The sequence below is a fragment of the Rhinopithecus roxellana genome, chromosome 13 (assembly GCF_007565055.1).
Source record: "Rhinopithecus roxellana isolate Shanxi Qingling chromosome 13, ASM756505v1, whole genome shotgun sequence".
NCBI classification, from domain to species: Eukaryota; Metazoa; Chordata; class Mammalia; order Primates; family Cercopithecidae; genus Rhinopithecus; species Rhinopithecus roxellana.
In genome coordinates this window covers 118,483,962-118,501,090 of record NC_044561.1, presented here as the reverse complement: position 1 = coordinate 118,501,090, position 17,129 = coordinate 118,483,962, and the positions used below count along the sequence as shown (strand labels likewise).

General features: G+C 41.6%; 1 protein-coding gene across 1 annotated transcript; it reads left to right on the top strand.

Moving 5' to 3' along the window:
• Positions 1 to 3,180: 3,180 nt before the first annotated feature.
• Positions 3,181 to 17,129, top strand: WFDC12 (WAP four-disulfide core domain 12). The gene is made up of 4 exons (XM_010384250.2): positions 3,181 to 3,267; positions 16,362 to 16,618; positions 16,710 to 16,867; positions 17,032 to 17,129. Exons 1-4 carry the CDS (start codon positions 3,181 to 3,183, stop codon positions 17,127 to 17,129), a joined length of 600 nt encoding a protein of 199 aa, XP_010382552.2.

Here is a 17,129-nt window from a genome sequence, read left to right as displayed (position 1 = left end):
CTGGGGAGATTAACCCTGTGCTGCCTCATGCAACAGTGATGGCCTCCCCTGAGGCAGTTGCCAGGCAAGATAATGTTGAGTCTCCTCAGGAGTCATCCCCAATACCCCTGTTTGCTTCTAGAACTATAAATAGACTAAAGTCCCAGCAGGCCCCTAGAGGTGAAGTTGAGAGTGTGACCCATGAGGAGATGTACTACACTCGAAAAGAATTGCTTGAGTTTTCTCATTTATATGAGCAGAAATGGAGAACAAGCATGGACATGGATATTAAGGGTGTGGGATAATGGTGGAAGGAACACAGAGTTGGATCAGGCTGAATTTATTTATTTAGGCCCACTAAGTAGGGACTCTGCATTTAATGTTGCAGCTCAGGGAGTTTTAAAAGGTTCTAATAGTTTATTTGCTTGTTTAGCTGAAATATGGATTAAAAGATGGCCCACTGTGAGTGAGCTGTAAATGCCTGATCTCCCTTGGCTTAATGTAGAGGAAGGGATCCAAAGGCTTAGGGAGATTAGGATGGTAGAGTGAATTAGTCACTTTAAACCTACTCATACCAGCTGGGAGGGTCCAGAAGTTACACCCTTGACCAATGCCTTGTGAAATAGATTTGTGAGGGCAGCACCTGCATCTTTGAAGAGCCCTGTAATTGCTCTTTTCTATATGTCAGATCTAACAGTGGGAACCGCAGTCACTCAACTACAAAATTTAAATACAATGGGAATAACTGAAGCCCAAGGTGGCAAGAGCCAAGTGGCAGCACTCAACTGTCAAAGGCAAGGTGGGTGTAGCTACCATAATGGACAGCAGAAGCAAAGCATCAATCAGTCTGACTCATGTAGAGCTCTGGCACTGGCTAATTAATTGTAGTGTTCCTAAAAAGTGAAATTGATAGGAGGCCTACTGCATTGCTATTTAATTTATACAAACATAAAACTTCTAGGTCGAATGGACAAAAGACTAATTTGAATTATAAAAGCAGAGAATCATGGCCCCTCAATCAATTTCCAGACTTGAACCAGTTTACAGACCCAGAACCCCTTGAATGAAGGGAAAGCCAGGTCCCCTTGAGGAAAGACCCCACTACCCTACTGCCAATTTATACAGTGAATCTTTCTCCCATTCTTTCCCAAGGACAGCTTCAGTCTTCAGTTACCAGGGTAACTATGCACTGGGGAAAGGGAAATTATCAGACATTTCAGGGACTACTGGATGCTGGCTCTGAGCTGACATTGATTCCAGGGGACCCAAAACATCACTGTGGTCCTGCAGGACCAAAAGTAAGGGCTTACGAAGATCAGGTAATTAATGGAGTTTTAGCTCAGGTCCAACTTATAGTGGGTCCAGTGGGTCCTGGGACTCATCCTGTGGTCATTTCCCCAGTGCCAGATGCATAATTGGTATAGCCATACTTAACAGCTGGCAGAATCCCCACATTGGCTCCCTGACTGGTAGGGTGAGGGCTATTATGGTGGGAAAGGCCAATGGAAGCTATTAGAGCTACCTAGAAAAATAGTAAATCAAAAACAATATCACATCCCTGGAGGGATTACAGAGATTAGCGCCACCATCAAGGACTCAAAAGACGCAGGAGTGGTGATTCCCTCTACATCCCCAGTCAACTCTCCCATTTGGCCTGTGCAGAAGACAGATGGATCTTAAAGAATGACAGTGGATTATCATAAGTTTAACCAAGTGGTGACTCCAATTGCAGCTGCTGTACCAGATGTGGTTTCATTGCTTGAGTAAATTAACACATTTCCTGGTACCTGGTGTACAGCCATTGATTTGGCAAATGCCTTTTCCTCCCTTCCTGTCCATAAGGCCCACCAGAAGCAATTTGCCTTCAGCTGGCAAGGCCAGCAATATACCTTTACTGTCCTACCTCAAGGATATATTAACTCTCCGGCTTTGTGTCATAAAACAGCAAAAAGACACACAGCTGGGAGGTAACCACAAGATTGTACTAGAAAGAGAGGAAAGAATGACGATGATGATTGATAGATAGATAGATAGATAGATAGATAGATAGATAGATAGACAGATAGATAGATAGAACACCTGCTTCAGAGAGCTTTTTCCTCAGTATTTCTCTCTTCCACACCAGGTACCAATTTTCCTGTGTGCACTCATAAACCCATTTCTCACCATTACTGATAGCTATGTTCTAAGCCACCAAGTGAGTAGGTACATCACACACTTTTACAGGAGTGCAGAGAGGTAGAATGGTTATTTAGCCTAGGGGTCACATTTCAAAACGACCTAGTTAGACTTTTAATTTTATCAACAAATAAAGTTTTGGCAGAGTCATGGTGACATAAAGACAGGAGTTAAAGGAGCAAACACTAATAATGCAACTGAAACTTACTTCTCTGTAGTTCATAATACATTTATATTTCCTATGAATCTAGAAATTATCTTGCTAATAGCACAGTATCTTGCTTTGTCTTTGTGTGTGTTTCAACGTCTATGTGGTACCCCAAATGCACCCATATGTGAACACCACTGGGAGGGGTGGGTTTCAATTGTTCTGGATACACACTGGGATGAGGGGAGTTGGTCAGACCTGATGCAAGCCTGGGAAAAGACAATGCCCTCCTATTGCCTCAAAATCCGCTGGCTAAAGTCAGAATGAGGAAGAGCCAGGGTATCCCTGCAACACCCTGAAGAGAGGCAGTCCATGAGGGCTCTCATAAATTATACCGCACAAATTGTTTCACGTTGTCTCTTCCTGGAGGTGAAAGGAAACAGCTGATGGTTCTGGGTCAAGTTGAGGCACCTCTGACCTCCAGCCCCCAGAGCCACAGCGCCGCCTGCTGGTAGAGCCCCGCCAGAACTGACATAGACGGGTCCAGCCTCCAGGGGCACCCACGCCCTTTTCTTGCAACATGAAGCTGAGCAGCCTCTCTCTACTCTCTGTGACCGTCCTCCTTTGCCTCCGCGTGGTTCAGCCTGGAATCCTGAAGAGTCTGAGTGAGTGAGGCATGGCAATCCTGGGTGTGGTTGGGGTTAGGGAACATGTCCTCTGAGGAATCCATGGAAAGAGCTGGCCCTGATGCTTGGAAGTGACTTATGGTTGCCCTTGACTCACCCTGTGGCATTTTTCTCCAGCTGCACAGAAACCTGGATATTGCCCAGAGTTTACTCTGTCCTGCCCTTTCACCCTCTTACCTGTGCGCTGGCATGATAAAGCCTGGCTGGGGGTCAAGAAGTGTTGCTTCTTCAACGGTCAACATCAGTGTATGGAGCCCTGGTGGACTTTGGATTGAGGTGAGGAGCCCCAGATCTGCCCTTCTCGGCTGCCCCTGAAACCTTCCTGCAGAAGCATTCATCTTAGAAGGAGCTGAGAACTGCCCATGCCCCTGGAAATCATTGAGATCAGAGCTTTCGAATTGGGTTGGCCCACAGATCTGCCTCTGAACAGTGAAGGGGGCAGCTCAATAGATATCCTTGCTCAGAATATGCACTGTCCATTTCACATAAGGGGCACTACCCTTCTCCTCTGTATGAAGGGGACATTTGGACAAGATAATCCCTAAGCTGCTCAAGGGTTATTGAATTTTTATCGTTATTATTTTAATTTTTCATGGTACCTTTCACAGCACCTTTCTCTTCATATTTACATTGTAAGGTAAGGGATTATAAATTCATCATTCCTTAGGATGGCTTGCCTAGAGTCCCTGATCCTCAGTCCCTGATTCTGGGGCAGCGTATCTCAGTTTTCTTTGAAGGAGAGTACTTAGCAGGATTTCTGCCACAGTGCCCCAGGACACAAAACCATGTTCCCTGCAATGCCATGTCCCCTGGCATTGACAAAGTACAAGCCAGGCTGAACCTTCCCTGAACCTTTGCACCTTCCTACATCCCTGATTCTCTCTTCTCTCTCAAGGTGGAAACTCCTTAACCAAGCCTGAGGAGACGCCGGTGTTACAGGCTCAGATTTGGATAACTGGTCTCCAATTTGCCCATGATGTTCCCAGGCCCAAGATGTCCTTTCAGAGTTAAATGCTTGTTAATATGACAAGAAGACAAAGAGATAAAACATTGTATATTTTAAACCACAGAAAAATCTGTAAGACTGCTGAATCTTCTCTCTCTCTCTCTCTCTCTCTCTCTCTCTCTCTCTCCATCCTTTATGGCCTTTTCCCTTAGGATTTGAAAAAAGGATGCGATTACTATTTCACATTTAGTACAGGACCACAAAGGTAGTAGAAGTCTGGACAAGTCTTCCAAAATTTTATTTGTGACTATTATAAACAAATTTTGAAAAGTCAATTATTCCCTAGCATGCTTTAAGTTGACATCTAACATTTTTATCATAATTGCATAATAGTTACAGGGAATAAATCTTTAAGAATATGATGAATATTGTCATTTCATTTAAAAAGCATACCTCAATCTTTTTAATGTTTCTAATGGAATTTAATCATCTTGACTTGATAGTCATAACTATTAAGGAAAAGAAAAAGCATGCTCTTTTCTCCCTTCTTCTCGCTCTTCTTCTCCCTTTTTAAATCATTTCCTGAACTATTCAAACCAAAACTATGGGTGAGTAGGTTTGTTTAAGCCTCCCTCTGAAAAGCAGATGTCTAGACAGGATTAGACAATCAAGAGTGTGTGTCAGGGAAAATGCCTGTGAGGGGCAAAGGGAAGCAGCCAAAATGGCAAGGACAGCATGAGACCATGATGCAGGGCTGCCTGCTCTGAGGGAGGAGAGAAGGAAGGAGTAAGAGTCTCAGAATGAAGTACAACATTAGTAAAGTGCCAGCCAGGCTGAAAGACAAGGCTTGAACTGAAGTCACCTATCAGAAGAGACCCAGGTCTCAGAATGGGCCTGCCTTAGTGTTTGGGCCGCACTCAGTCATTGACTGGGAGTAACCTGAGGGAAGCATCCATGACTTCTGCACAGACATAGTGGCAGATGCAGAGGACAGTAGCTGGGGGCATCCATCAGTTACACACCCTGAAGCAGCAGGAGATCTGAGTGGTGCATTTCCATGCTCACCACTGTCCTCTACCTTGTGCTGCACAGTTACTTCTCCAGGTATGGTAATGAAGGCTGGTTATCCCAGCTACTTGGGAGGCTGAAGAGAATCTCTTGAGCCTGGAAGGCAGAGGTTGCAGTGAGAGGAGACCGCACCACTGCACTCCAGCCTGGGCAACAGAGCCAGACCCTGTCAAAAGAAAGAAAGAGAAAGAAAAGAAAAGAAAAGAGAGAGGAAGGAAGGAAGGAAGGAAGGAAGGAAGGAAGGAAGGAAGGAAGGAAGGAAGGAAGGAAGGAAGGAAGGAGAGAGAGAAAGAAAAGAAAGGAAAGCTGCTTAATGTCAACTTCTTGAGTTTTTCATCTTGACTGTCAGTGTCTAATCCATCATAGATGCTTCCCAATGGGTGTTAATATGTAATACACAAAGCTTCACAGTAAGTGTCCGCTCACATGTCGGTCCTCTTGCCCTACCACAGACATCCTTGCTACTGATTTTCTAGTCCTTTGCCTCCCAAGCTCCTTTTTAAAAAACTGGGTTTTAATATTATTTAGGTATTTAATATTATTTACATATAACAAAGCCAACATATCAGGAGATGACTGCCATTTAAAAGAGAGTTTGTTATACTCACATATCTCAAAGGAGAGTCACACCTTGCCACGGGAAGGGTAGGGTGGGGGGCACATAGGAAGCACCTTTTTCCATCAAGAGATAGAGAGAGTGAGGGAGAAATGTGGGCAAACCTTTTCTGTGGTTCCTGAAAGAAGGAGCAGGTGAGGCAGGGTAAGTGTCTCAAGATTGGCCAGTTTGAATAATTTCAGTGGTCTCTGAGGCAAAGGTGCTGTCCCTAGCTGTCTCTGAGTCAGTACCATGATGTTTCCTATGGCCCCAAACCTTAGTAGACCCAGGGTCTAGCTTATCTCAGCAGAACACAACACTGGACTGGCCCCCAGAGACCCAGGCTCCAGGCTAGCCCCTATGGCCAGGACCCAGGACAACCCTTGTGAACATAGTCTCCAGGCCAGCTCCCACACACCCACCCCCCAGGGTCAGCCCCAGTAAACCCAGGCTCCAGGCAGGTCTCCACAGATCCAGACTCTAAGCCAGCACATATATCTCCAGGAAACTGGCCAGCATCTGCAATGCCAGGATCCAGACAAGCCCCCACAGACCCCGTCACTACAGCTGCCACAACACCAGGCCAAACCCAGACTCTAGGCCAGATTCTGTGTTCTCAGAGTCTAGAATACAAAGGGTCCAGGATTGCTCTACAGACCCAGGATCCAGGTCCATCCCAGTAGACCCAAATACCAGGCCAATTCCCCATGCACTGAGGATCCAGTACCATCCCTGAAGACCCAGGCTCAAGGTCAGACACCATGGACCCAGGAAACAGGCCCAATCCCATGGACTAAGGCCACAGGCCTGCCCAGTGGACCCAGGTTTCAGGCTCATCTCAGTACTTGGTCAGTCCCTTCAGACTCAGGCTCAACGGCCACCCCAAGACCAAACCAACCCCCATGGACCCGGGTTTCAGTCTAGCTCCTATGAATACAGATTCCAGGCCCAACCTCACCCAGGTAACAGGTCCAACCACCTGCTGACCCAGACACCAGGCTAGGCTGCCCAAGGACTCAAGCCTGCCCACAGACCACACCCAGTGGTCTCCCCAGAATCTCTGGACAGACTGACTGGGGAAGGGCTCTGAAAAGCCTGCAATAAGTCCCTACTTTGTCAAATGTACAGATAGTAACATAAGGGAACAAGAAACATGAGAAATTAGAGAGGTGTGATACCTTCAAAAGAACACAGTAATCTAATAACTGACCTCAAAGAAGTGGAGAAATACAATACTGCCTGACAAAGGATTCAAACTAATTGTTCTTAGGAAGCTTGATGGACTTCAAAAAATAATACTAGTACAGAGAAATAATTCATGAAATCAGAAAAAGAGTAAATGACCAAAATGAGAAATTTAATAGAGAGAGAAAGGCCATTTTTTCAAAATCAGACATTCTGCAGCTGAAAAATGTAATGCATGAAATTTAAAATTCAATAAAGAGCATCAATAGCAGAATTGATCAAGCAGAAGAAAGAACCTGTAAACTCAAAGAAAAGTTATTTTGAAATATACACTCAGATGAGAAAAAAGAAAAAAATGAAGAGTAGTGAAGAAAGATTATGAAATGTCTAGGACAGCATCAAAAGAACAAATATTCAAGTTATGAGATTTTAAGTAGAAGAGACATAATAAAGGGGTAGAAATCTTATTTAAATAAATAACAGCAGAAAACTTTCCAAATCTGGGAAAGGACATAAATATATAGGTGTAGGAAGGTCAAAGGCTTTCAATAAAATTTAAACCAAACAACACTATACCAAGATATATTACAATCAGTCTGTCAAAAATCAAAAGCAGAGAGAGGATCCTGAAATAAGGGAATTCCTATAAGGCTAACAGTGAACTTTGCAGCAGAAACTTTAAAGATCAGGAAAGTGAAATGATATATTCACAGTGCTGAAGGAAAAAAAGTAACTGTCCTTCAGGAATGAAAGACAAATTACAACTTGTCCAGACAAACAAAAGCTGGAGGACTTTATTGGCACGAGACTAGTATTACCAAAAAAATGCTAAAGGAAGTTCATCAAGCAGAAAGAAAAAGATTTTAATAAGTAAGATGAAAACATATGAAAGTATAAAACTCACTAATAAAAGTAAGTACATAGTCAAATTCAGAATACTCTAATACTATAATGGTGGTGGGTAAATCAAATATTTTTAGTATGAAGGCTAAAACACAAAACTATGAAATAATAAAAGCTACAATAATTTGTCAAAGAGTACAGAATATAAAAAGATGTAAGTTGTAACATTAAAATGTTTAATGTGGGAGCCAGGCACAGTAGTTCATGCCTACAATCCCAGCTACTCAGGAGACTGAAGCAGGAAGATCACTTGAGCCAAGGACTTTGAGACTAGCCTGGGCAATGTAGCAAGACCCCATCTTTTAAAAAAGGGGGACAGGGTGGAATCAAAGTATAGAGTTTTAATGTAATCAAAGTTAAGTTGTTATCAGTTTAAGGAAGACATAGTAAATAAAAATATTATTTTATGTTTATGAATTAAAGAATTTATATTGTTAAAATGCTCATACTACTCGAAGTAATCTACAGATTCAGTGAAATGCCTATCAAAATTCCAAGGATATTTTTCATAGAAATAGAACTAAAAGGCCCTAGAATTTACAGGGAAATTCTAGGAAATTACAGGGAACCACAAAAGACCCTTTGGTTTACATGGAACCACAAAAGACCTTTTGTTAAAGACTGCTTTAACAAAAGCAATCTTGAGCAAAAGTGACAAATCTTTTTGTCAGGAGGCATCACATTACCTGATTTCAAAATATGCTACAAAGCCATAGTAATCAAAATAGCATGGTACTGGCATAAAAATAGACACATAGGCCAATAGAACAAAATAGACATCCCAGAAATAAATCCATGCATTTACAGTCAACTGAGTTTTGACAAAGGTGCCAAAAATACCCAATGGGGAAGAGACTGTTTCTTCAGTAACAATGTTGGCAAAGCTGGATCTCCATATGCAGAAGACTAAAATTGGACCCTTATCTCACACCACAAGTAAAAATCAACAAAGTGAGCTAAAGACTTAAACATAAGAATTGAAACTATAAAGCTACTAGAAAAAAATATAGTGGGAAAGGTCCACGGCATTGGTCTGGGCAATATTTTGGATATGACCCCAAAAATATATGCAATAAGAGCAAAAATAGACAAATGAAATTACATCAAACTAACAAGCTTCTGCACAAAAAAAAAGAAACAACAGATTGAAGACACAACTTATGAAATGGTAGAAAATATTTACAAACTGTACATCTGATAGGGGATTAATATCTAAAATATATAAGGAACTCAAACAACTCAATAGAAAAAATATAACCCAATTAAAGAGTGAACAAAGAATCTGAATAGATAGTTTCAATAGAATACATACAAATAACCCATAAGTATATTTGAAAACAATTTCACAGTTCCACTATTATAAGGTATCTTACGTGAGTTGTCTAAAGTAAGTCAAACTCATTTAAGCAAAAGGTATGATGGTAGTTTCCAAGGGTTTCAGGAAGGGGGAAATGGGGAGTTGCTATTCAATGAGTAGTTTCAGTTATGCAAGATGAGAAGGTTCTAGAGATCTGCTGTACAACATAGTGCCTACAGTTAATACGGTACTACACACTTAAAAACGTGTTCCAAGGGTAGATCTCATGCTAAGTGTTCTTAGCACAATAAAATAATTTTTAATCCAAATTCAAATTTTCAGAAATTTAAGAATATTACATAATACATAATTTAGAATACAAATTTAAGAATATTAATAATACATAAGAATGTTATTTAGAAACATGGAGATAGATATTAGAAACAGCTAGAAGAGCTAAAAGTGGTTACCTCTCGTATCAGGACCTCTGCGTATCAGGAAACAAGGTAAATAGGAGCAATGTAGGAGATTCCCATTGTAAACCTGGTTTTACACTTTACATTTTATACTGTGTACATATATTATTGTGATAATACTTTAAATAGAATTTCATATCTTTAAAACTAGGGGAAAAGTAGCTAAAGAATAGGCATAACTTTTTCCTGGTTGATCTTCCTTTAAGGAAGCGTTTGCACCTTTGTCTGGCTCAGTGGAAGGTGGAGAAGGGGTTCAGATGATCAGGTTACCTGATTTTTAGGCATTAAATATTTTGGGATCCCACAATCTCTAACAAGGGCATTAATTCAGCTTATACTATTCAGTCAGGCACACTGTCAGGGCAAAGATTACTGTGATGTCACCTCCCATTAACCGAAAGGTACACGTGCACAGACACACACACACACACACACACACACGAGTCTCTCCTGTTGAAGCAAGTGCTTTAACAAGCAGAATATGTTCAAACATGGTAGATAAGTAAGGAATTAAATCACTAACATGTAAAACTGGGTTAATACAGTTTTTCATAAGGTGACTGTGCCTTGTCCTGTCATATAATGCCAATCAAATGCAAAAATATTGAACATGGTATCTCTGGAGTGACACACAAAATACACACACTTCATCTCCCCCTTCTTATCTCAGTTTACCTATAGGCATTTCCCTACCAAGTGTGTAATATGCTGTTGTCTTGAGTTCTATCTTGATAGAAGTATTTAATACTGTGTTCAATGTTCTGGAAACAAGAATCTGAAATACGATTTTAAAAGAAATGCCTTAAGGCCAGGCATGGTGGCTCATGCCTGTATTCCCAGCACTTTGGGAGGCTAACGGGCGTGGATCACTTGAGATCAGGAGTTTGAGAGCAGCCTGGCCAAAATGGTGAAACTCCATCTTTACGAAAAATTCAAAAATTAGCCAGCTTGCAGTCCCAGCTACTTGGGAGGCTAAGGCAGGAGAATCTCTTGAACCCAGGAAGCGGAGGTTGCAGTGAGCGGAGATTGCACCACTGCACTCCAGCCTGGGCGACAAAAGGAGACTCCGTCTCAAGAAAATGAATGAATAAAAATTTAAAAATAAATAAATAAAAGACATGCCTTAAATATTGACAAGTTTGAAATAATAAAATATTTTCAAATAAATGAGAGCATATGCTATTTGCCACAGCAATAAGCTAAACGTTGCACTCCATCAGAGATGAGACCGCTAGTGAGCCTAACACATCAGTTACTATCAGCTTCAAGTGAGACAGATAAACAATTGTGGTGGATTAAAGGTCAAGTTTTTTTTGTTTGTTTGTTTTGTTTTTTGTTTTGTGCTTTTTGTTTTTTTGAGACAAAGTCTCACTCTGTTGCCCAGGCTGGAGTGCAGTGGCATGATCTCAGCTCGCTGCAACCTCTACCTTCCGGGTTCAAGTGATTCTCATGCCTCAGCCTCCCAAGTAGCTGGGATTACAGGCATGTACTACCTCACCCAGCTAATTTTTGTATTTTCAGTGGAGACAGCATTTCACCATGTTGGCCAACTGGTCTTGAACTCCTGACCTCAAGTGATCCGCCCGCCTCGGTCTCCCAAAATGCTGGGACTACAGGCATGAGCCACCATGCCCAGCCAAAGATCAAGATTTTAATGTTGGCCGGGCGCGGTGGCTCAAGCCTGTAATCCCAGCACTTTGGGAGGCTGAGACGGGCGGATCACGAGGTCAGGAGATGGAGACCATCCTGGCTAACACGGTGAAACCCTGTCTCTGCTAAAAACTACAAAATACTAGCCGGGCGAGGTGGCGGCCCCTGTAGTCCCAGCTACCTGGGAGGCTGAGGCAGGAGAATGGCGTGAACCCGGGAGGCGGAGCTTGCAGTGAGCTGAGATCTGGGCACAGCACTCCAGCCTGGGTGACAGAACGAGACTCCATCTCAAAAAAAAAAAAAAAAAAAAAAAAGACTAAAAAAGAAGATTTTAATGTCAAGAGCATCAGGATAGAAATTTACAGTTATCCAGTTTCATCCAAGGTTATACAGCTTCCTTACAAAAGGGAGGAACTGACAAGTCAATACAGCAGATTGCTATTTTAAGCCAGTACAGAAGTAAGAGATAGAAGACAATGACTTCCCGTATAACATTTAGTCCCAAGAATGATGATGTCCTTCATTCCGCCTTTTGTGCATACCCCAAAAGCCACAGTATTTCACCATACCCACTTACCAAGCAAACTCCCCATCTTTTGTCAAAGTAAAGTGCTATATTTACTACAGAATTTCTTTATTAGTAACTGAAGATGTTTAAAACTGTGGTCATGTTTTTATTGGGTGTGGGTTCTGTTTGTCTGATGTATTACTTATGAGACTGCACAAGTTTTGAATGTTCTACTTCAACTCTATTTTTTCCAGAAGCCCTATTATTTGTAGCAAGCAAAACTCTGTAACCTAATGATTTTCAGGAATGTATATTCCATGTTTACTAGAAATATATCTTCCCTTTTATTCTCTGTCTGTTTTAGGCTAGGCCATTTCGGTTCAAGGCTTTCCACTTTCTTGAAGCATATAAATAAATGATGCCCAAAAAAGACAATGAATGTGAAATCTGGTTAATGTAATTCACAAAATAACAGGTTGAAAAGAAAATCCATAGATATATCTCAATTGATGAGGAAAAGGCATATGATAAAAATTCAACATCCTTTCATGAGAAAAACTCTTAGCTAACTAGAATTAAAAGGGAACTTTATTTGCCTGATTCAGCAGAACATGGGATGAATTCCACAAGGTCACATGGCATGAGCTAAGGAATGCCTTTATTGGGTGAAACCAGTGAGCCAAGGATCAGCACTCCTAAGCATGGGATACTCCCAGCAGACACTCCCATCATTACCCGCTTCAGCCTACATTGAGGTGTTCTGAGGCCATGCACAGCTATGTGTCAGTGAGGCAGGACAGCAGCGTTTCTCAACATCAATACTACTGGCACTTGGAGATAGATCATTGTTTGTTGTGAAAAACTGTCCAGTGCATTGTTAGATATTTAGCAGCAACCTCAGTCTCTAGACACGGGATGTCAGAAGCACATCTGCCCCAGTTGTGACAACCAAATATGTCTCCAGACATTGCCAAAGTCCCCTGGGGACAAAATAACCACCTTTTGAGAAGGTAGTTTACTACTGCAAAACAGGAACATTGTCCCCTGCAATTTTACCTTCTTATAATAAGACTGTGAGAAGTTCCTTATGGGGCTTGCTTCCTAGACAAATGTAACCTAAATGTAAGCCTAAATGTATTTATATATATAAATATATAAACATATTTTTGCTATGTATATGTGTATGTGTGTAAACTTATTTTTGCTATTGAGTTGCAGTTCTTTATATATTTTGAAAATTAACCCCTTATCTGATATGTAGTTTGCAAATATTTTTCCCATCTCACAGGTTGCCTTTATTACTAAATATTTTACATGTTATTGCTTTTGGAGTATTACATTTTTCTAACCGATACTTCTAGTGTACAGAAATGCAGTTGACTTTTATATATTGATTTTGTGTCAGTTAATCTTGAAAAAATTGTCTGTCATGATATATCTGTAGTTTCTTTTGAGTTTCTATTAGACTATTGTATTATTTGCAAACAATGGCTTTTCTCTTCTTCCATTCTAATACATATTTCTTTTCTTTTTCCTTATAAATATGTGTGTGCATATGCATATATATATACACACACACACACACACATACACACACATATATATATAAAGACCCAATTAAAAGTGAGTAAGACTTGAACAGACATTTCTCCAAAGAAGATATGCAAATGGCGAACAGGTATGTGAAAAGATGCTCAACATGTCTAATAATCAGGAAAATGCAAATCAAAACCATAAGATCACCTCATACCTGTTAGGGTGGCCATTATTTTAAAAAGACAAGAAAAAGAAAACAAGTACCAGTGAGAATGTGGAGAAATTGGAACTCCTGCACTGTCAGTGAGATTTAAAGGAGTATAGCCACTATGGAAAACAGTATGGAAGTTCTTCAAAAAATTAAAAATAGAACTACCACATGATTCAGCAATCCTACTTCTGGGTTATTATCCAAAAGAATTTGAATCAGGATCCCAAAGAGATATTTGCACCTGCAAATTCATTGCTGCAATATTCACAATAGCTAAGAAATGGAAACCTAAATGTGCATTGACCCGCTGACAGACAAATGGGGGAAGGAAAAAAGATTATATATATATATATATATATATATATATATATATATACACACACACACATATATATATATATACATACACACATACACACACACACACGCATATATATATATGGATACCATGGAATATTATTCAATCATAAAAAAGAAGAAAATTCTGTCGCATGCTGCAACATGGGTGAACCTTAAGGACATTATGCTAAGCAAAATAAGCTAGTTACAAAAGGACAAATACTGCATGATTCCACTTTTATGAAGTGTCTAAAGTAGTCACTTATAGAAGCAGAAAACAGAATGGTGGTTCCAAGGGTCTGGGGGAGGGAAAAGTTGCTATTCAGTGGGTTTCAGTCATGCAAGACAGAAAACTTCTAGAGACCTACTGTATGACACTGTGCCCACAATTAACAACACTGTAGTATTCACTTAAAAATATTTTGGGGCTGGGCATGGTGCCTCACACCTGTAATCCCAGCACTTTGGGAGGCTGAGGCGGGCAGATCACGAGGTCAGGAGATCGAGACCATCTTGGCTACCACAGTGAAACCCCGTCTCTACTAAAAATACAAAATATTAGCCATGTGTGGTGGTGAATGCCTGTAGTCCCAGCTACTCAGGAGGCTGAGCCAGGAGAATGGCATGAACCCGGGAGGCGGAGCTTGCAGTGAGCTGAGATCACACCACTGCACTCCAGCCTGGGTGACAGAGCGAGACTCCATCTCAAAAAAAAAAAAAAAAATACGTTAAGAGGTCATGTCTTATAGTATATATTTCTTACCACAATATTTTTAAAACCACAGTGTTGAGCAAAGCATGCAAAATACAAAAGAATACTTAGGCCGTAATTATGTTTACATAAAGTTAAACAACATGCACCATTAAGCAAGCCATAGCAAGAGAGCAAAACTTTAAAGGAAAACATGAGGATGATTAACAGAAAGTTCAAGATAGTGGTTACCTCTGAAGTAGGGATGGTAATGTCCTATTCTAAATTGATAGGTTCATAGGTGTTTATTATTCTTTTTCAAAAGGTATAGAAAGTTTATTACATTCTTTTATATGTAGGATTTATTTTACAATAATTTTAAAAGAAGTATCATCAACAGTCAACTACAAACGACATTTTGAGGAGAACTGGAGAAACCAATATGAACTGGCTATGAGATGACAAGCAGAAACCATTAATTATCTTAGATAGGATCATGGCTTTGTGATTATATTGAAGAAAGTCCTTATTCTTAGAATTTGCATGCTGATGTATTTAGGAAATAGGAACATAATGTATTCAATTTCATCTCAAATATTTCAGCAAATGTAGCTATAGGTATTCTAAAATATCCCAAAATATTAATAATTGTTAAATCCAGTTATACGTATACAAGTATCATTGTTCTGATATTTCAATTTTTCTGTATGTTTAAAAAGTTCATAATAAAAAGCTGGAGGAGACAATAGCCAATACATTCCAACATTCTAGTATTTGTTTATTAACTTCCCAGACTCCATCCCTGGTATCCAAGTGATCTGAGCTCAAGGATACAACTGGTGAAATTGTAACCAAAGATTCACCATCTAATAAGGAGTTGGCTCACTTCCAGGAATGGAGGGATCCTCCCCTGCCTCCACTTAACCCCAACTCAGTCCCTTCCACACTTTGGTATGTGGAATGCCCCAAATCCAAATCTTTGCATTACTCAGAGGTCCTATTAGTAAATGACAGAAATCCAATTCAGATCAGCTTAGCCAGAAAGGTGAATTTATAACCCTGAATATGAGTGGGGCTGATCTCAGGAAAAAGGTTAGTAAAGGACTAGATTTCCTCAAAATTACTCCCCGCCCATCTCTCATGTCTTCTTATCAGCAACTTAGATTTATCTTCTCAGAATTTCTCTCTCACCAGGGCTGGGACCAAATTTCTGGAGTTTCTGGGCTCATATCTGCAACTTTTCCAACAGGAAGGATTTCCCTCTCTTTAGTACCCATTCAAAGAAAGGACTCCAAAAGCCTGGTCTCAGACACACGCACAGACACACACACACACACACACACACACACACACACACACACATCCATGTCTTCTTCCAAATCCAGGAATGTAGGGGGATGCAGGGGCAAAGGAGGGAAAACAAATCCTATGAAGCGATACAGTATAATTATGATGCCCATTGTATGAATGAGGAAACGGAGGCTTAGGAAGGTGAAGCCGCTTTCAAAGTTACACAGCTGGTGACAGGTCCAAAATCTGCTTTCCTCCAGGCCACATGAGATTGGTGGGGGCAGGAGCACACAGGGCTGGAACGCAAGGCTGAGAGCGAATGTTCAGGACAGACATTTTAAGCACTGCCATTCAGATTCTTCCTTGGGGTGAGGAGAGAACTGAGAACAAATCCGGGGCAACACAGGAAGGAGGGAAGATTTTGGTCCCAGGTGAATCAGGCATGAACAGGGACTGTTAGAGAACATGGTGGAGTTGAGGAAGTCTGGCCCTGCCACTGCCTTGTGTGTGAACTTGAGTAATTTCATGCCCTTTCTGTGCTTTCTTTCCTCCTTCCATAAGACAGTTTGGCCCTGGTGGTGCCTAATGGTCAATCAGGTGGCCATTTCTTCTCCTTGTGTGAAGAACGAGGGTCGCTCTTTGATTTCTTCATCTATTCCAGTGAGGAGACCTTAGGGAAAGCCCCAAATCCCTCCTCAAAAGTGGCCATTTCCAAACAGAGCTGGGAAGTGCAGCCTCCCTTGCCATTTTGAGCCTTCAGCTCCACCCACTGGCGCACTCAGCAGGGACACTATAAAGCCAGGCTCAGCCCAGCTCCCAGCCAAGCACCTGCCCAGCAACGTGGGGTCCAGCAGCTTCTTGGTCCTCATGGTGTCTCTCGCTCTTGTGACCCTGGTGACCGCGGAAGGAGTTAAAGGGGGTGAGCAGGCATGGTGGAGCTGGGTGGGGCTGGGCTGGGGAGAGGTCCTGAGGGGCCCTCTGGGGCTGGAGTTCTCACCTCACCTTGTGGCTTCCTCCACTAAGTATAGAAAAAGCGGAGGTTTGCCCAGCTGACAACATAGGCTGCTTCAAGTCTGATCCTCCCCAGTGTCACACAGACCAGGACCGTCTGGGGGAAAGGAAGTGTTGTTACCTGCACTGTGGCTTCAAGTGTGTGGTTCCTGTGAAGAAAGTGGAAGAAGGTAAGGAGACCTGCCTCCCAGGACTGGGGCTGTGCCTTCCCCTGCCTCTATCTGGCCCATGAAACTTCGGAGGAATTAGTCTCTTCAGCTGGTTTGGGGAGGGATGGCTAAAGCTGGCAGGGCCCTCGGAGACCAACTAGTCTGAACATCTCCATTGTACAAAGGAGGAAACAAGGATGAAGATGTGTCAGGGCCATGCCCAGAGCCAGGATGGGAGGCCAAGTCTCCAGGCTCCTCCTCCACTGGGTGTCCTCAGAAATGA